The sequence below is a fragment of the Meriones unguiculatus genome, chromosome 8 (genome assembly GCF_030254825.1).
Source record: "Meriones unguiculatus strain TT.TT164.6M chromosome 8, Bangor_MerUng_6.1, whole genome shotgun sequence".
Lineage (NCBI taxonomy): Eukaryota > Metazoa > Chordata > Mammalia > Rodentia > Muridae > Meriones > Meriones unguiculatus.
Genome location: NC_083356.1, coordinates 122,619,280 through 122,639,898, shown reverse-complemented (window position 1 = coordinate 122,639,898; position 20,619 = coordinate 122,619,280). Strand labels below are relative to the sequence as shown.

Here is a 20,619-nt window from a genome sequence, read left to right as displayed (position 1 = left end):
TTAATCCCAGTACAGAGAGTCAGGTGTGTGCTCCAGGCCAGCCAAGGCTACATAGTGAGACCCTGTCTCAAGAGATTACATGAAAAAACAGTTCACCACACATGGCTCCATTTGTTTTGAACTCAGTTCTTTGTGAGCTGAGGGTACATATAGCTCAGAGGTAGGACAGTGCCTCCTACCCAAGGAGTGATCCCTAGAACCAGAATAAATGAAGAAGTGAACATTTTCTCAGTACCCTATAATTTCTTGTTACCCTATTCTAACTAATAAGACTTAATAGACAAAGCCAATATGACAATGTTTTTGTAATACTGAGAATTAACTAGATTCTTAGTATAAATATTTTTAAGCATAATAATTTTTTTATTAAATCTTTTTGGTGTTTTTTTTTTCTTTTGAGACAGGGTTTCTCTGTGTAGCCTTGGCTCCCCTGGACTCACTTTGTAGACCAGGCTGGCCTCAAATTCACAGAGATCCACCTGCCTCTGCCTCCCAGGGTGCTGAGATTACAGGCATGAGCCACTGTACCCAGATTTATTAATTTTTTTTTTAAAGTCCAGAGTTAGGGTGCTTGTCTAGAGACAATGATTAACCAGAACCTAATGATTACCTTGTTATTTTTAAGACCTAAAAATTACTTTGTCTAAATCTAAAACCTCAGTTCTATAGCAGTCTACACTACAAAACCCAGAACTTCAGGAATGTGCATTAAGGGCACAAGAAATTAAAAAAAAAAAAAAAAAAAAAACTGGATCTGAAGATGTGACATCAGTTCTAGACCAAACCCAAGTCCTGAGGCTGTTTTAACCTATGAGGCTGTCTTAACCTTATCCCTCTTGGCCCTGACATTCCTCCTCCAAGGCAGCGGTTCTCAACTTGTAGGTTTCAAACCCTTTGGGGGATCAAATGACCCTTTCACAGATCACATCAGATATTTACACTGTAACGCATGACAGTAGTAAAGTTACCGTTATAAAGTAGCAACGACAGCAGTTTATGGTTGCGGGTCAGCACAACAGGAGAAACTGCTTTAGAGCTGAGCACTAGGAAGGCTGAGAACCATTGCTCTATGGCCTCTTTGGCACTTCCATTCTTGTTAAAGTTTGCCAAGGTCATCTACTTGCTATTCTTTCCCTCATCTGATAAGTGTGGATCACCCGAAAAGAATCTAAAAGTCTCAACCAAAGAGGGTGGGGCCATCTCAAAAAGCAGATAAGCAAAGAGAGACTGACTCCATCTGGGCTCTGTCACTGACTACCTGCCCTCAGGCCAGGAACTCAACCCCATTCTTTCAAGCCTTTTCAGGGCCTCCCTCCACCCTGCTGGGTTAACCACCCATCAGTATACAAACACAGCACAGACTTAAGATACCTAAGGTTCCCTCCGGCTACAAACCTCTCATCAAGTCGAGATGACTGAAGAGTTGAGGCAGAACCCCATTAGAACCAGAAGAAAAAAAAAATTCAAGCAGAGAAAGAGAAGGCCACCCTGAAGTAAAGGCAACAGAAAATAAGGCTCCAAAGACCGGTGTTGGAACAAAAGTGTCGCCTCATTATTATGTGTCCGCTCAAAGTACAATCATCACAAAAGTTCTAGTTGTTAAAAGACATAACCAGATTGTATTGAATTAAAGAATATAAGTTTAAGGTGGGTAGTAGATTCTTTAAGAAAAAAAAATCACTTCAAAATACATTCTAAGATCTAGGAATGCCTCAAAGAATTGAAAGACTGTATGAGACTGAGCCCAACAAATGCCTTCCCAGGTAAAAGTGCCACCACCAAGCCTGACACTTGAGCTGAATCCTGGGACCCACATTACCCTCCATAAGCATTACCGCACGGGTGCTCTTACACATATGAATAACTGTTTTAAAAATAGATCTTTCTTTGTATAGTTGAAAAAGCATTAATGAATATAATTAGGAATAGTCACTAGTTTATTCTCACTGTCATATAGTTTATGCTAGGCTAAGCATTTTGCATAATTTACCTTTATATGGTCATAATTCTGAGAAGTTCTCTTAGTGTATCAGCTTTGTAGTTAAAAACCTGGGTGCAGCTGGGCATGGTGGCACACCCCGTTAGTCCCCCTGCACTCAAGAGGCAGAAGCAGGTGGATCTCTGTGAGTTGAGGACAGCCTGGTCTACAGAGTGAGTCCAGTACAGCCAGGACTCTTGTCACATAGAGAAACCCTGTTTGAAAAAATGAAACAAAAACAAACAAAAAACCTGGGTGCTTTGCCAGGTACAGCAGGGCACTCTTAATTCCTGACTCTAGGAGCCGAGCCAAGAAGATAACAGCAGCCTGAACTGAAATATCAGGCCAGCCTGGGCTACACATGCAGACACTGACCCATTAAAAAAAAATTAAAATAGTCAACTGTGAAGTCTAAGAATGGAGAGACCTGGGTTCTAGTTTAGAAACCTGAAGAACACCAGGGTGGTGGCTCAGGCATTTAATCCCAACTCTTGGGGAGGTGGGGGATGGGGGCAGAGGCAGGCAGATCTAAACTCCAGGCCCACCTAATCTACAGAGCAAGTTCCAGGACAGTCAGGGCTTCAGAGAAAGCCTGTCTCAAAAACATGATCAAATAAGACAGCATAAAAACACATTCACATATCGTATGTATGCATGTATGTGTGTGCATGCAGGTGTGTGTCCTCGGCCATGTAATGTTAGGTACTGCCTTATCTGCTAAAAACTCTCGGAATGCTTCCCAGCTTTTTCATATTACACATGGAAAGGGACCTAGGGAAATCTAGGCACATGGCATTTGGTGACTTAAGCCACCAACCCGGGGAAAAGAATGCACGTTCCGGTGAGTGGTTAAAGGGCCATCAGCACAAGAATCGAAGCAAACTTTCCTTCCAGGTAGGGACAAAAACCTGCACCAAAGCCAGGGGCCAGCTATATTTAGCGCGTGATATATAACCCTAAGCGCTGCTACCTACCTCACACACACAATAACAGCAAATCCCTTTTCTGTGCATCCAGCACTTTAGAAAGATGTTCAAAGGGGGAGCTTGTGAGACGTCTTCTCTTACCACCACCCCCCTCCTTCTGGAAAGATCTTCCAAACCTGGTGGTTTTGTTGGCGCTTCCAAACTTCCCAGGAAGTCTGAGATGGGTGCTGCTCGGAGTGGCTGTATAATTACTTACTTGATTCTCTCTAAGGAGCTTACGTTAAGAATTGAGGAAAGAAAGCAGATTAACCATTTGAATACATGCCACTGCCCATCCACAAGCCCTCCCCCTCCCTCCCCTATAAACGGGGGGGGCTTCCACAGCCCTCGCCCATCAACCCCAATATGTGATCTGGGGGGATCAATTTATTGCTTCGACTAATCCTGCGACAATAGGGGTTTCATTTTTATTGTAGGGCAATTAAGTTGTCCGACGGGAAAGAGCGGGAGGGGAAAGGGGGCCTGGCCCATCCCCACAGACAGATTAGTCCCCGCGGTGGCAGCAGCGTCCGCTGTCTGTCTGGTGGTCGGTCACACGCAGCTCCAGGCTGCTACCTAGCAACGAAAGCCAGGGAGAGAGCTCGCGGGTTCTCCTCGCCATTCCCATTCTCTCTCTCTCTCTCTCTCTCTCTCTCTCTCTCTCTCTCTCACACACACACACACACACACACACACACACTTCTATTCTGAACTCTAAATAATTTTCCCCCTTCCCTCTCCCGTTTCCCCCCAACTCTCGGGACAACCTGGGAAAAGTCTGTAGGCACCCTGGAAACTTTCTGCATTCCAGCCCCCAAGACTCAGCCGCAGCAAACCGGCCCCATTCATCAACACAAAAGCACCCGCTCCGGGCAGGCAAGGGAAAGTCCTCTAGTGTATCAGCCGCTCTCTCCGCCAACCCCACCTCCCGGCCTTATCTGGACTCGTAAACGATCGGTATCATGAGGTGCGGTCTCATGGGGGTCACGGAGGGACGGGGTTTTCGCCAAGGCTGGCAGGAGGAGGCTGGGGCCGGCGGCCCCGGGCGCGCGCTGGAATTGGATCTCCCGCGCCCGCGGGACGCGGCAGGTGGAAGGCTGCGCCGGGAGCCGGCGGCGTGGGGGAGCGCCCCGCCCCGGCCGGGAAAGCGCCGGGGGTCCGGGCCAACTCCCGCGGGGACAAAGGCGCGACCGCCGCGGGGCGAGCTGTCACCGAAGCCGGCGCCGCGGCCGTCACCCCGGGGGGCTCCCGAGCGCTCCTCCGGCGCAGCTCCGCGGGCGCCCACGCTGGCCCCGCGCCCCGTCCGCCTGCGCGCCCGGCGGGGGGCGGCCGGCCGCTTACCTTGGCCGCTGACCGCCGCCGGGCAGGCGGCGATGATGGCCAGCAGCAGCATCCACGCCGCGGCCGCGGCCCCGCGCTCCATCCCGGAGGCCGCCCCGGGCCTCGCCGTTCCTTCCCCGGGAGGTGGGCGCGCGTCGCAGCCGGCTCGGGCGGTCAGCTCGGCTCGGGGACGCGCCTCTCTCTCGGCACCTCCGCTGGCCCCTAGAGGCAGAAAGCCGGCCCCGGTCCCCGAGGCATCCCGTTTTCTACCCGCGCCAGTCCCCACCCTCCAGACACTGCATAAAGCCCTTGAGACCAGACCGCCCCGGAACTAGCATGCGGGAATCCAGCGGGCCGGGCCCCCTGCTGCCCGGCCCGCCCTCTGCACTTTGCGGCTCCGGGAGGAGTGGGCACTCGAACGCTGGCCCGACGGCGCAAGCACGCTCCACGCGCGCGCGCGCCTCTCCGCGCTCTCCTCCCGGAGCGCAGGACCCCGGGCGCACACGCTGGCCGCCGGCCCCGCGCGCTGCAGGGCGCACACCCCTCCCTGGCGCGCTCGGCGGTCACAGTCGATCACGGGCGATCGCGGCCGCTCGCACGCCGGCGAGCGCTTGCCCTCGCCGCTCGGACGGCTGGCCAGAGCCGCGAGGGAGGACTCGGCCACCTGCACGAACTCTAGAACTCCGCCAGCCGTGGAAAGGAATGGAGAAGGGGGAAAGTCACGAGTAGCTACTAGAAAACAAACAAACGAACAAACAAATAAATAAATAAATAAATAAATAAATAAATAAATAAATGATGGAAGGGGGAGGGAAAGCTAGAGACGAAGGAAAGAAAAGGGGGGAGGGGAAGAGAGAAAAAAAGAGCTGAGGGTGTGTTGCGCACGCTTTTCATCCCAACTGTCAGGAGGCAGAGGCAAGTGGATCTCTGTGAGTTCAAGACCAACCTGTTGCACAGAGTGAGTTCCAGGACAGCTAGGGCTATTTAGAGAAAACATGTCTCAAAAAGGAGAAGGAGGGAGGAAGGGAAGAAGGAAAGAGTGAGAGAGGGAGGGAGGAAGGAAGAGAAAGGAAGGAAAGAAGGAAGGAGGAAGGAAGGAAGGAAGAAGGAGAAGGAAGGAAGGAGGGAAGGAAGGAAGGAAGGAGGAGAAGGAAGGAAGCAGGGAAGGAAGGAAGGAAGGAGGGAGGGAGGGAGGGAGGGAGGAAGGGAGGGAGGAAGGGAGGAAGGAAGGAGGAGAAGGAAGGCAGGAGGAAAGGAAGGAAGGAAGGAAGGAAGGAAGGAAGGAAGGAAGGAAGGAAGGAAGGAAGGAAGGAAGGGCGATCCAGGGAAAGGCTGGACAGAGGAACAGAACGGGCTGGAAAGACGCCTGACCCCTCAGCGCCCCCGCCCCTCCGGCCTGGACTGGCTAAGCTCCCTCGGGGCCTCGTCCCTGACAGGGTGCAGGCTGTTCGGATGGGATTGTGTTTTTAGAGACGCGATTCCGTCGTGCTGTGGAAGCCCCATCTATCTAGCTCCTCGAGCGCCAGGTGCCACCCAGAAAGCGTCTCTTACACTTCTGCTCATCTTGAAACAAAACTTGGGGGGAGGGGTTGTCTTCTCCGTAATGCCTGGAAATCGGGGGACCCCACGGGTCCCCTCTTGGGGCCACACTGAACGTGCTGAGACACGGTCCTCTTAAGAAGATGGATCTTACGGAGTGCCTGAGACCGTGGTCCTCGGCTCGGCAGCGCTGAAGCAACCGATGGCGCTGGGGTCCCACCGGAGGATGGGGCTGTTTCCCGGCCTCAGATCGGCCCAGAATCTCCACCCCACCCGACCCCCCGCAGCTGCAGCAGGTCCGAAGCCCTCAGGCAAAAGGCTGTGACTTGGGGAGGCGACTATCCACGCGGGGACAGAGCAGGGTCCCTCCCCCCCACCCCCAGCAGCAGGCTGGCAGTCACTGCTTCCTCTTCTCCCCCCCCCCCACCCCATCCCCGACCTCTGCTGAACACAACAGTCCCTGTAGCGTGACTTGGGTTGGCAAAGAATGGAAAAGGGGGACAAATTAGGTGTTGCTTTTGGAAGACAAATCCAAGCACAGAAAACTTAAGACAAACCCAGCAGGTTTGTGAAAACAGTGATGTCTGGCCTGGGAAACGTAAAGTTCTATGCTCTGGCCCAAGTCTCTTGCTGTGGGACACCCAAAAGGAGCTGCGGGGGGATTGGGGACCCCCAGGGAGGAGGGTTGATGTGTAAAGAAAATAACCCGAGTGGGGGCTGGTGAGGGGGCGCGATGTTGCTCTTCAAACTCAACGGGTGATTTATGCCGCTTCCAGAATGATAGTTCCAAGACCCGCGCTGAGGTCACGAAGGTTCGAAGCCTCCCAGGGCCAGGCTGCACGGTCACCCGCGCCCCTGCACCCCCAAGTTGCAAAGAGCCCCAATCCGTGCCCGGGAGCGTGGTGTGTGTGTGTGTGTGTGTGTGTGTGTGTGCGTGCGTGCGTGTCCTTTCACTGTGGCAGTCCGGGGATCCAAACATTCCTTTCTGCCCTGAAGGGTTTCCCTCATTGTTACTGCTTTTGTGCTCCAGTGTTGCCAACTTACCGGAATTCCAGACGTGGTTGCACAGCAGGCCTCCGGCTGACCACACCAGCCAGCGCCGTTTGTGTAGGGGACCACGCAGCGTTAATCCCAGAATAACGCAGAAAGGGGAGGGGGACGTAAGGCGGTGAGGATGGGGGGGGGAGTAAGAGAGCACGATCCATCCTTCTTCACACTTTTCCAGTGAAGGAGAAGAAGAAGAAAAGAAAACACTCTCTCAAGGCAATCCCAAATTGGTGGCCCGAGTAAGAGGCCCTGTGCTACACACGTAGTTCTCTGGTATTTATGCCTAAGGATGCTTGCGGCTGGGTTTGGAGAATTAAGCCTATGGTTCAGTTTTGGGGAAGGCTCAACATAAGTCAGCTGTGGCTTCCTTCTCGTACGTAATTTGTTTCCCATTTGGACATATATGGAGATAGATGTACATAGACTGTTCAGAGCACTCTTCCTGGTAAAGATGAGACTGGATGGGACAGGAGGGGATGCGGAAAGTGCTCAAATGTGAGCTTTGCTCAGTACATTTATGCCAACTGGCTTCCTTGATTTGCTCCTTTGTTATCTATATTATTCTACTCATTTATCTCAGTATCAAATTATTAGAAATATCACCAAGTATGAACCAATTTCATGCTTCCTGTGGTGGGCAAGAGGTTGTACAGTTTCCTTGGGTAAAACCCAACTTCCATTGCTAATAATCCAATCCAGAATTTCCCCCTGAGGGCCACTCACCCAACTCCCCACTGGACAGCTCCAGTTTAAACTCCGCAGGACACAGCCTGAGCCATAAGCTCCGGGACCTCAGCCAGGAGCATCCCCATCTGCTGGAGGCCAAGCCAAAACCCCAAGCCTCCTGCTTCTCACACCCAAAGGCAACAGATCATGAAGTTCCATTCACTCGCTCAACCCCCCCCCACTTCCTCAAAGTCAAGAAAGAGCTGCTTGTTTAAGAACTACATCTGTCTTAGAAATATTTATTTGCTTGTTGGGGGAGGGACGCACACACATGTCACAGACCACATGTGTCCATCAGAGGACAATTTTTGAAGCAGGTTCTCCCCTGCCATGCGGGTTCCTTGGATAAAACTAAGATTCATCATGAGGTCTGTCTGGCCTCATTTTTTTTTTTGGTGGGGGGGAATTACTCTGTTTTGTTTTGAAACAGAGCCTCATGTAGCCATGTCATCCTCACTATGTAACTGTGTCACTCACTTAACAGTCCAGCCATACAGGCTATGGAAGAGGGGGTGGAAAGGCTTGTCAGTCAGAAAGCCAAGAAATCCACTGTGAGAGCCTGTCTTCTAGGAATGACAGGGAAGCACCGTGATACCTTAACAATATGCATACCTAAACAGAGGCTGAACAATGACCAACAGATACGCAGCCATGGAAGGCAGCAATGTCACAGGCCCTTAGCCCTAGACAAAGAATTACAGGCAACTGAGGACTCTGAGAGAAGGAAAATTAGTCACCCCTGGGGACCAGCCCCCTAAATGGTTATCCAGTTCCAAATGGGTGACCAGCCCTGAAAGCACATACGTAAAGGCAACAATAAAGAGACTCCGGGGTTGCATTCATGTGTTTCTGCATTAATAGATATGTGTAATGATAGCAATGAGAGAAAAAGGAGACATGAATTTGAAAGGGAGCCAGGGAGGGATACATGAAAGGGGTTGGAGAGAGGAAAGTGAAGGAAGAAATTATGTAATTATATTTTAGTTTTTATAAATTTAAACACATATAGATACATATATATATACATACCTATATACATACATATATATGTGTATGTATGTATCTATAATATTTATATGCTTCCACAATTTTGTAGGCAAAATTAAGAGACCTCACACAGAGCCAAAGGTTTTCAGAGTTGACAAACTTCCTGGCAAGTCTCCAGATTCTATTTTCTAACGTGGGGTTTTCTTACCACAGAGTGAGAAGTTAAAAAGCTTAACTAGAAATATATCCCTTACAAAAAGAAGAAGAAGCCAGACAGAATCCATCAAAATCAACCCTGGGGATGAGAGTGTGGCTCCTTGGTAAAAAGAACGCTTAGCGCTCAAAACCTTGCCTTCAATCCCTGTTGCCAGAAAAGAAAATTAAAGTCCAAAAAGATCTCAGAGGAGACCAAATACGGTGCAATAGGCCTGAGATCCCAGCTCCTGGAAACAGATGCAGAAGGCTTACTAGGAGTTTGAGCCCAGCCTGGTCTACATAGTAAGTGCCAGGCCAGCACAAGCCAAGATCAGCTCTTAAATAATAAAATAAGAAAAATCAGAGATATTTTACCGTTGAAGCTCAAAAATTTATGGCACTTTTTGGTTTTAGAGGTGTTTGTTTGTTTGTTTGTTTGTTTGTTTGTTTGTTTTTCCTAATAACTCTAGGCTTGGCACAGTCAGGATCAGGTCTAAAGCCATGTTAGCTGCCTGATCACAGTGGGTAGCCAGGGCTGAGGAACCTACGGCAAGACGTTAAGGGACAATTTGTGCAGTAGCTGTGTTTTCTGCACCAAGGACGCAAAGACCTTAGGTCTACTATAACAGTACCAATGACAGTTACAACCAGACCTACTGGCATAAAATAACAGCAGGGTCCTCCTGATTTGTGAATACAGTCATAAGGAAAGACTTGGCCGGCTGAGCATGGCTTCAATTAGATTTAATTAAAGGCACACACTTTTAATCCCAGCACTTGGGAGGCAGAGACAGATCTTTGTGAGTTCAAAGCCATTCTGGTATATGGAGTGAGTTCCAGGACAGCCAGAGGTATTACATAGAGAAAACTTGTCTCAAAAAAGAGAAAGAAAGAAAGAAAGAATGAAAGAAAGAAGGAAGGAAGGAAGGAAGGAAAGAAGGAAAGAAAGAAAGAAAGAAAGAAAGAAAGAAAGAAAGAAAGAAAGAAGAAAAAAAGAAGATCAACAGGCTAACAAATCTCATCACCAGAAAAAAAAAAAAAAATTAAGGAAAACTAGGATGGCCCCAAAAGTGCAATTTAATGACAGGGTCGCAGGAGCCCCTGGAGGACTCTGGAGCCAAGATGGGCACATGTGTTCTGATCCAGCCAGAGTGACTAGGAAGACTTCACAATGCAGGTGAAGGAAAGAAATACAGCAGTGAGGTCAAATGTTCAACCCCCTAGCTTTTAAATTCCTCTCCTGAAAGCAGCCTGCAGGTAAGAGTCGGGGAAAATATCAAACTAGATAATGAATGTGGAGGGAGAGTAGACCAGCAATCTTCCAACTGTCCCGGTCCTTCTCCTGTCTCAGAAACTATGGTTATACCAAGCTCTGTAATAAAGACTATCTAGACAAAGAAAAGAACCTACTTAAGGTCGGGATTCATACATGATCCTTGGTACAATTACCTCAGAGTCATACAAAAATGCAGCCTTCCATGTTCACAGATTTGAAAACATGCAACAGAATTTAGTCAAGGCCCTCAAAAACAAAAAAAAACACAACAACCTAGGTCTCTTTTCTTCATCTTCCCTAAAACCTGGGATAAGATGTGATACATAGCAGTCCTTCAATAAATCTATGAAGAATGAATGAATGATATTAAGCAGGAAATACCCTGCATTTGGCTTCTGGCATTTCACCCAAGTCCGAGTCTAAACACTGGACTGGCCTTACAGGCTACACAGTGTGCTGAAAGGATCCAAAGTGCCAGGAGAAGCATTATCCAAGTGTTTCAGTGTTGTTTCTCCTAGCAACCAGCACTTGCCTTCAGGGCCCATTAACTTCTCAGTGTGCACTAAAGCTCAGCAGTTCTTCTCCGCTGTCCCTGGGGACATTTTTGGTTGTCGCAGTTAGGGGATTCTACAGTCTTCTGGTAGGTGGAGGCCAAGAGTGCTGATAAACATTTTACAATACACTGGACAGTGTATCACAAGAAATAATTATCTGTCCTTAAATGGCACAAGATCAAGAAACTCTGAAATAGATCATCTCTTTAAGAATTTTGTTTGCTTGTTTGTTTTGCTTTTTAGAGACAGGGTTTCTCTGTGTAGCCCTGGCTGTCCTGGAACTAGCTTTGTAGACCAGGCTGGCCTTGAACCCACAGAGATCCAATTGCCTCTGCCTCCCAAGTGCTGGGATTAAAGGTGTGAGCCACCACACCTAGCAACTATTTAAGAATCTGACAATAGCTGGGTGGTGGCGGTGGCTTTCGGGGGTACGCAAGTTTTCTAAGAACTGGAAAAAGAAACTGGGCAAAGGATTGCGATTCTGCAGCCCAAAGTCAAAGCACTGTCACCTGTCAGTTTTCCCAGCACTCACTGTGGGTAAGGCAGTAAGATTGTTGCCAATGAGCCAGCTTGGGCTGGATAGTGACTTTCAGACGCAAAACAAAACAAACACAAATGCTACAAAAAAAAAAAAAAATTAAAGCCCATTTAAAAGATAAACCAGACTGCTTCCAGTCCCCACAACTCAAGAGTCTGAGGCCTCCCCTATGAACTCATGAGTTCCAGACCAGCAAGACACGCAGAATCCTGAAGTAATCCAAGATGGCTACTTTGATCTTTGTTGATAAGGACAAGGAAGACTCAGGCACCCATGTGGCTTCTAAGATGGGTGGGAGCTGGGGCCCACTGCCAAATGGGGAACCACAGATTTCAACATGAGTTGGCAAAATGTTCAAGGAGCCACCAGCCTTACCGAAAGCTGACAGGAGACTCCGGACTCTGCCAAAAGAGCTACAGGAGGTCGCCTGCCCAGAAGTGAAAAAGTCCCTTCCCTTCAATCCACTTGTTTTGAGAGTTTGACCTGCCTGAAGAGCGGCGGATTGCACACACCCCTCCCCTTGAATGAAGTGCCTCTCCACGTCCTCAGTGCTGGAGAGAAGGCTTGAGACTGCTGGCTGCACTTGTGTGTACCCCCCCCCTTCAGCTGGGAAGACGCCATTTCCACCACGGGACTCTAATCTGCTGCAATCTCCTTCCAGCATCTTCTAGATAGGTGCGGTGACACAGGCCTGTGTAATATCGGCTCAAAGAAATAAATGACAACTGTGGATGGGCCTTAACCACAGTGAGTGCTGGGATAACTGACGGGTGACACCGTGACTGGCTTGACTTTGGGCTGCAGAACCACAATCCTTTGCCCAGTCCTTTCCCCAGATATTAGAAAGGTGAGGGCTGGGATGGCTGAGCAAGGTGTGCGTAATAAGAGGCCCCAAGTTCAAAAAGCATTTCAAAATGGAAATGACAAACTTGCCCTCACATATTAATGTTATTTAGACAAACGCTAACCAAGAAAAGAAGTTCTTTCTGTCTCTTCTCCTCTCTGGCCAACTCCCTGCTATTTTTCCCCCTCAAACCCTGGTGCCAGTGTTTCCTCCTTTGTCATGGAAACTCCACCTGTTCTAGAAAAGTCTCTTATTCTATGCCCTATCACAGCAAACACCACCACCAAGATTCTCCTTCACAATAGAAGGCCTTTGGCTATATTCCTACTTAACTTTATGCTCCTCGGGATTTTATTGAGGCAGGGTCTCATGTGCCCGAGGATGGCCTTGAACTTCTACAGCCAAAGATGACCGAACTTCTGATCTTCCTTTCTCCAGATCCATGTTCTGGAATCACAGGTGTGCACCATTTAAGTGGGTTAAGTAAACTTTTAAAATACAGAATCAGCCGGGAGCAGTGGGGCACGCCCGTAGTCTCAGCACTCAGGAGGCAGAGGCGGGTGGAGCTCTGTGAGTTCGAGACAAGCCTGATCTACAAAGCCAGTCCAGGACAGCCAGAACTACACACAGAGAGAAACCCTGTCTCAAAAAACAATAAATAAATAAAATACAGAATCAATTTATTGAAAAAAAAATACAGACAACATCCTGTTATCCTGTACCCATTTTAGCCTAATATTAACATCTTATGTTCATCAGAGTTCATATTAATTATTACTAACTACAATCCATACTTTGAGCAAACTTGCTTGGTTTCTTTTTTTTTTTTTCCCAAAGGTCTGCTAAGAGGCTAAGTCACCTCTAGCCATGTTTGCTTAGGCCCCTCTTGTTTTGACAGTCTCTCAGACATTCCTTGTTTTTGATGATCAGTACAGTTCTGAGGTCTACAGGTCACGTATTTTGTATAATGTCCCTGGACTGGGATTAGGCTGTTTTTCTCCTGATTACACTGGGGTCCTGTGGAGGGCAAAGTCACACAGGTAAAATGCCTTTCTTTTCCTGTGAACCAAGAATACACTGTGTCAGCATGACCTACGCTCAGCCAAGGTGTTGCTACCGTCGGTCACTTGGCCAAAGTAGGGTTTGTCTGGCTTCTCTGTTGGGTTATTTCTTTCCCTCTCTTTATATTCTCCACATTGTCTGTCTGTCTGTCTGTTTTTCTGGTACAGGGTTTCTCTGTGTAGCCAGCTACCAAGTGTTCAACCAATAAATCTTGTTGGTAATACCGTGGTGGTTTGAATACACTGGTGTGTCTGAGTGCTTGGCCCGTATGGACTGTCGTTACTAGGAAGTGTGGCCTTGTTAGGGGAGGTGTGGCCTTGTTGGAAGAAGTGTGTCACTGTGGGGGCAGGCTTAGAGGTCTCATATCCTCAAGCTACACCCAGTGTGGTACAGTCTCCTTCTCCCGGCTACAAATCAAAGTGTAGAACTCTTGGCTCCTCCAACACCATGTCTGTCTGCATTCCGCCATGTTTTCTGTCATGATGATAATGGACTGAACCTCTGAAACTGTAAGCCAGCCCCAATTAAATGTTTTTCTTTATAAGAGTTGCCTTGGTCATGGTGTCTATTCACAGCAATAGAACCCAAACTGAAACAAATGTATTACCTAAGAAAATGTTTTATTATCTTAGGCTGGGAGAGCCTGCCTGATGGAAGTATGACAGTCTCATCCAGAATGGAAAGGACTACTGGACTTATTTATATAAAAATCAAAGGCCAGGCACACCTGGGGCACTGCCTTTAACCCCAGCAGGCAGAGGCAGGCAGATCTCCTAGTTTGAGACCAGCGTGGTCTACAGAGTGAGTTCCATGACAGCCAGCACTGCACAGTTGAAATCATGTCTCAAATACCAAAACAAAACAAAAATCAATTGGGAAGTGGGACATGGTGGCATTTGGGAGGTAGAGGCAAGAAGATCAGAAATTCCATCTTGGCTACACAACAATTTTGTAACCACCCTAAACTATACAAGACTCTCTAAATTAGAAGAAGGAGGGGGGAGAAAGAATTTTTAATTTTTAATTTTGACGCTGGACGTGGTGGTATAGGCCTGATCCCAGCATGTGGAGGATGGTGGCTCACAGGACAGTGGTGGCACATGCCTTTTCTCCCAGCACTTGAGATGCAGAGACAAGCAGGTCTCTAAATTCAGGGTCGGCCTGGTCCATCAAGCCAGTGCCAGGACAGCCAGGGCAACACAGAGAGAGCCTGTCTCAAAAAGCAAACAGACCTGAAAAAAAGATGAAGACTTTAAAGTCATTCTCAGCTGGATAGCAAGTTTGGGGCCAGCCTGGATTATATACATTGAGTACCTCACTAGGAAAAAAAAAAACCTGTAAACACAGTACTAGTTCCCATTTATGGAGCGCTACTACCATGAGGTTGCACAGTAGCAAATCAAACTTACTCTTTACAGCAATGCTACCTACGAAGTAGGTATCATGATTACTCCTACTTTACAGATAAGGAAACTAAGCTCAGAGAGTTTAGATGATTTTCTCCTGAGATTATACATTTAGATAGTTGCAGACCTGGAACTTAAACCCAATAAAGAACAGCTACAAAGTATCTGAACTTCTACTTTCTCTGAAAACAGATCTGTGATCAAAAGACAGGGGTATGCAATTAATATCAGAAATAATTTCCAGGCGTGAGGGATGAGATCACAGCAGATAAAGGAGGAGGAGCGCTCTGTCAGTAGCACTTCGTTCTAAGGGCGATGGAAAACGCCTTCAGATTCCCCCATCCGCCGGGAAGAGCACCTACCAAACAGCTCCGGTCCTGGATTAGTTGAGAGCTTTCCTCAGGACATCAGCGTGAGGTAAGCTGCTGTGTTTGCCCAGCTCACCCTGTCTACAGCCATGGAGAAGCTCTGGGGCAGAAGGTCCCACGAGCGCGATGCATCCACTATGGGGAAAGGAAGGTCCTAGAGAAACCACGTGAGCAGGCAGCTCTCTTACCCTTGCATTACTCGCTTCTTTTAAATGTTAATTTATTTCCTATACGGTAGTTTTAAAGACCTTGCTTGTTAATATTACCACCAAAATAAGCATTTAAGTATTGTATGGTTGTCAGAATCCAAATTACAGATACAAGTATTTCAAAGTCTTAATTTTCCCATTGAAAACATATAAAATCTTGTTTAGGCTGTGGTGGTGCACGCCTTTGATCCCAGCACTCAGCACTTGGAAGGCAGAGGCAGGTGGATCTTTGTGACTTCGAGGCCAGCCTGGTCTACAGAGTGAGTTCCAGGACAGCCAGGGCTACACAGAGAAAAAAAAAACCTGTCTCAGAAAACCAAAAAAGAAAAGAAAACATAAAATCTTTATCAATTAATTACAATGTACTCTATTATTATTATAGAAAATCTTTGGTAGCATATACATTTTTAAATACCCTATTGTGTTTGGATGTATTGCAAGACAGTATTTATATGACATATCATAAAAGATATAAATATTAATTTGCCTATAAACTTCAGTGGTGGTGCACATCTTTAATCTCAGAACTTGGAGACAGAGGCAGGTGGATCTCTGAGTTTGAGGTCAACCTGCTTTACAGAGTGAGTTCCAGGACAGCCAAGGCTACTAAAAAAAAAAAGAAAAGAAAAGAAAAACAGTCTCAAAAAACAAAGAAGGAAAAAAAGAAAAAAAAAAAGAAATTACACATCCTGTCCACATGAAGTTGATTACAAGTTAATAGTTAGCCTTAAAAATACTTCAAGTAAGTTAGTCGAAATAGAAAATTTTTTTATTACAGTAAAAATAAAATATTGTGTACCTTTAGCAGTAAAGAAAAGCCAGAACTACATGTAATAAAATCTCCAAGTGTTCCAGAAGCTAGGTAGCAGAGGGACAAAGACATAGCATCACCTTCCACTGGACCCCACTGACAGTGGCAAGTATGGACAAAGTGATGGAAAACTTTTTTAACTAAGTAGCTTTAGAAGTGCTTTGCTATAACTAATTTGCTACTTGCATAGGATAAGGCTTACTTAGCAGAGTGCAAGTCCCAAGGCACTGACTTTGATCCCTATCACTAGTAAACAAATGAATGAGTAAATAAATGCTCCACTTTAGCTTAAATAACTAGAGTCTACACCCGTAGAGTTTTTCAGATGGGAAAGCTGGAGGGCCTTTAGAACACAGGCCCGAGAAACGAGCCCTGCAAATTCTTTCCTTCCAGCACAGCCCTTTGAGTAGGTAGAGGATAAGCTTCCTTCCCACCTACACGCCTTTCCCTCCTGCCTGGGAGCTGGGAATTCTCATCTGCACTTCTGTCTTCCATGTCCAGTCACAAACTTGCTTCTTGTTGTCCCTTCTTGCTCATATAGCTCTTTCAGTCAGCAATCAAACAGCTGCCCCAATACCAAGACTAGACACTACAAATTCAATCTTAAAACAACTTCTTAGTTGCATTTTTTTTTTAATTAGCACACAAAGCAGCAGGTGGCCTTATAGCATTTTCATACATCTTGGTTTTGATAGATTCTTACCACCACCACCACGACTCATGCAGTTTTTTAAAGTTTTTATTTCGTTTATTCACTTACTTGTATGGGGGTCGGGGGACAGAGCATGGCCACAGCATGTGTGTGAAGAGAGGACAATCTGCGGGAGTAAATTCTCCCCCTCCATCTGCGGGTCCTGGGGATCAACTTTAGTACATCAGTCTCGGAAGCCTTAACCACTAAGCCATCTCACTACCCCCCTTTCTCCTTCTTCCTCTTCCTTCCCTTCCTCTTCCCCCTCCTCCTCTTTGTTTTCTTTTTTTTTTTTTTCTTCCTCTTTTTCTTCTTCTTTTCTTCCTTTCTCTCTTTTGGAAACAGGGTCTTAAAAGAAGCTCAGTTTTCTCTCTGTAATACTGCCTAAGAAAATCATCTTGCAAAGAAATCGTAATCTGAACCAACCTGTGCATGTGTGTCTAGGTGTGCATGTGTGTTTGTGTGTGTGTGTGTGTGTGTGTGTTAGAGAGAGAAAGGTCCATGAAATCAAAGCCAAGTCAGGCTCTATTTTCAATGAATGCTCCCTGAAGCAGTAAAAGTTTAGCCAGAAATGGGGTGGTGTAATTGAGGCTAGGTAGGAAGGTTGTACCTGAGGCCCTGCACTGAAATAACAACAGCAGATATTTTCACACTGAATAATGGTAACAGATTGGTACTAGCTTCAGCAAGGGAGGCATTATCATCAGTTAAAAAAAAAAGAAAAAGAAAGAAAAGAATGAAAAAGAAAGAAAATAAAAGGAAGGAAGGAAGGAAGGAAGGAAGGAAGGAAGGAAGGAAGGAAGGAAGGAAGAGATCAAAACCTCACAAGAGGATGGCAATATGGCTGAGCAGGTAAAAAGGCACTTGGCCATATTAGCCTGATGCTCTGAATTCAATCCCCAGAACCAACATAAAGGTGGAAGAATGGAAGGAGAGAATCAACTACAAAATTGTCTTCTAACCTCTACCTGCCTCCCCACACACACAGCATGCTTACTTACACTAATCATAACAATAACACTAGACACGCTATGAGGGAAAGCCTACACAAAGAACTACAGAAAACAAAGAAATGCTGGGAGTGGGAGAAAGAATTTTCCTCAGGGAAGAGCACATCAAGTGGTTAGCCAATACCAAGCGGCTAGCCCTGAAAATGGACATACATGTAACATTGTATGGATGGAGAAGGCTATATTTAGAAATATATACATATATATTGTGTGTATGTATCTATATATGAATGTGGAAACAATCAATGAAAATAAAGACCATGAATTTGGAGCACAGCGGGCATATGAAAGAGTTTGGAGGGAAGGGAAGAAGGAAATGGAGAATTATAAATTATAATCTCAAAAAAAAAAAAAGAAACTTTAAAGGTGGGCAAAGCCTTTTTTAAAAAAAAGTAGTAGCATATGCCTTTAATCCCAACACTTGGGAGACTTGGGCAGGCAGATCTCTGTGAGTTTGAGGCCAGCCTGGTCTACAGAGTGAGTTCCAGGACAGCCAAGGCTATGCAGAGAAATCCTGACTGGAAAAAAAGCAAAAATCTTTTTTTTTAAAGTGGGCAAGATGAACCACACCTATAATCCCAACACCCAGGAGGGTGAGACAGGTAGAATGTCGCACGTTCAAAGCTAGCACCGGCTACCAAGTAAATTCCAGTGACACCCTTTCTCACAACCAAATCAAAACAAACAAAGTTTACATGAAATAGAGATAGTGTTTCACAGAGTACACAAATCTGGAAGGACTGCAGGTGTGAAAAGTCTCACGCTCTGCATTTAGCCGAAGTGCCCTCTCTTCCTTGTTGTAAGTGCATGCGGAGAGCGAGATTTATAGCTTACTAAAGTAACGAAGACTGACAAATATTATTCACACCAGTTGCTCTCGAAGTCCAGAGAAGAAACATTGTATCCTTTACGGGGGGAAATCTTGAAGAATATGTTCAGCTGAATATAAGTAATATTGTTATATTATAATAAATAAGTATATGTCTCACAAGAGAGGAATATAATAATCATTTATCTAGTCGTGTTAGTTCTCAACAGCCTACATAGCAAAGTATTTTGAGGAAGTGGGGATGGTTTGGTTGTTTTTTGAGACAGGTCTCTACAGCTTAGGCCGTTCTTCACCTCTCCATATAGCTGAGAATGAGCTTAACTTTCTAAACCTTCTGCCTCTGTCTTCCCATTGCTAGGCTTACAGGCATGCATGACCACACCCAACTGTAACCCTTATTTTTTTTTTTTTATTTACTCTGAATATCCTTGGCCTGTATTATTTATATCCAACTTCTTATCTGGAAGAGATTTTGGAGAGTAATGGCATAAATGACCCTGAAGTAGTTCATTGATAAAATTACTTAGGAGGTACCTGGGTATGGTGATACATTCCTATGATTCCTCCAGTCTGGAGGCTGAAGCAGGAAAAGGAAAAGTTGGAAGCCAGCCAGGCCTTGTGGTTCTGGGTGTTAAGAGACTGCAGAAAAGAACAGAGTGCTGAAGGAAGGAGCCCTCAGACTGTCCCTTGATGGGGTAGCAAAATTTCAGTGAGTAATAATTCAGCAAAGATGCTACAGCCAGGGGAGAGGCTGCACAGAGAAGGGAACTGTAAGCCAGACAATTAAAAAGCATCGGTGAGCCAGCCTCGGCTACACAGCTCATACCAGGCTAGCCAGAACTATTTGGCAAGTTCTTGCCTGAAAAGAAAATGAATTATTGGGGAGCTGGGGTTTGGCTAAGTGTACAGTATATACGTCATATACCCAAGACCCTGAACTCAATTCCTACCGCCACTACCATCACCAAAAATAAAGGAATGATTGTGGCCTTCTTGGCTCTCTTTGTTGTGAGCTACAAATCATTAGTAACCACAGATGCTGAATTTTAATAGTAGCACTTGAGTTCTCTTCCCAACACTATCTTCTGCAGTTTGGTGCATTCTATGAACCAGTAGACCAAAGCACATTTAAAAAATTATACGGTTCGGGCAGGCTTGATGACATAGTCCTGTAATCTCAGCTACTTGGAAGAGTCCCAAATTCAAGCCCTGTCAGGGTTACAGGGTGAGTTTCAAGCCAGCCTGGACAACTTGGTGACAAAAATGGCTGTAGACATGGTCAGTAATAGGACCCTTACCTACAAGGCCCTGGTTTCAAAGGCCCAACACTAGCATTCTCTTCCCATCCCCCACCCCCAAGAGAAAAATAAATATGATACAAGTGTAGGCTGGCAGAGCGAGCACATGTTATTTGCAAGGTTTTGGGTTGATACTCAGAACTGCAACGACTAAATGACCAGAACTTCAGCAGGGCGCAGTGGCATAGGCTTACAGTCTGAACTCTTAGAAGGCGGAGACAGAAGAAATACCAAGCTGGAAGCCAGCTTGGGCTAAAGCGTGACTCTGTACCAAAAAGAAAACACAACTTTTAAAGAGGATACATCTGGGTTTGGATTGACCAACAGCCACGCTATTGGTGGCTTAAATCAAATTATTTTACTAAATCATTTTACTAAAATATGCCTCTCTACCCTCTGCCAGCCGTCTTCATGACTGTATATGAGTACCTTCAGTTAATAAGAATGTGCTGGTCTCCAGAAATCCTATATGACCGCCAAAGTATGTGACCTGTGTCTGTGGTCCAAAGGTTGTGAGCCTCCCAGCTTGATGGTCACTGAATAGTCAACTTTTTACCCATTGCCAAGGTGTTTTCTTAGAAATCTTTCCAGAAAACCATCTCTTAGGAAAGAGTAAAGCCCCAACCCTTGGACCCTGAGATGATTAAGGTAACTGTTTTACCTGATGATAAACCATGGAGGAAGTTAGAGAAGAAAATGTTTAGCTCCTATTGCTGCCTTTGTACACATTGCAAGTTTGCAGGGCTTTAAGGCCCTGGGGACAATCGTGGCTACACGGCTCCTGTGTCAAGCTGGGCAGTGCTTCACGTGGGAGCCTTGCAAAGAAAAGGTGTTAATCCTGCAGCCAGCGCCCCGACACCCTCCCACTGTTAGAGCCCATAACTTATGAACTCACGTCAGGCAACTGTCTAACCCAGTTCTAGCTGGGTCACCCTGGCAACACAGCCCAGGCTGCCTCCTTGTGAT

General features: G+C 46.4%; 1 protein-coding gene across 1 annotated transcript in view; it reads right to left on the bottom strand.

The window, feature by feature from the left end:
- The window catches only part of Lrp2 (LDL receptor related protein 2), a 155,762-nt gene extending 151,173 nt beyond the window's left edge, over positions 1-4,589 (bottom strand). The window contains exon 1 of the mRNA XM_021635601.2: positions 4,285-4,589. Within this exon, the coding sequence (XP_021491276.1) occupies positions 4,285-4,366 (82 nt within the window). The 5' untranslated portion in view covers positions 4,367-4,589. The remainder of the gene's footprint in view (positions 1-4,284) is intronic.
- Positions 4,590-20,619: the final 16,030 nt, after the last annotated feature.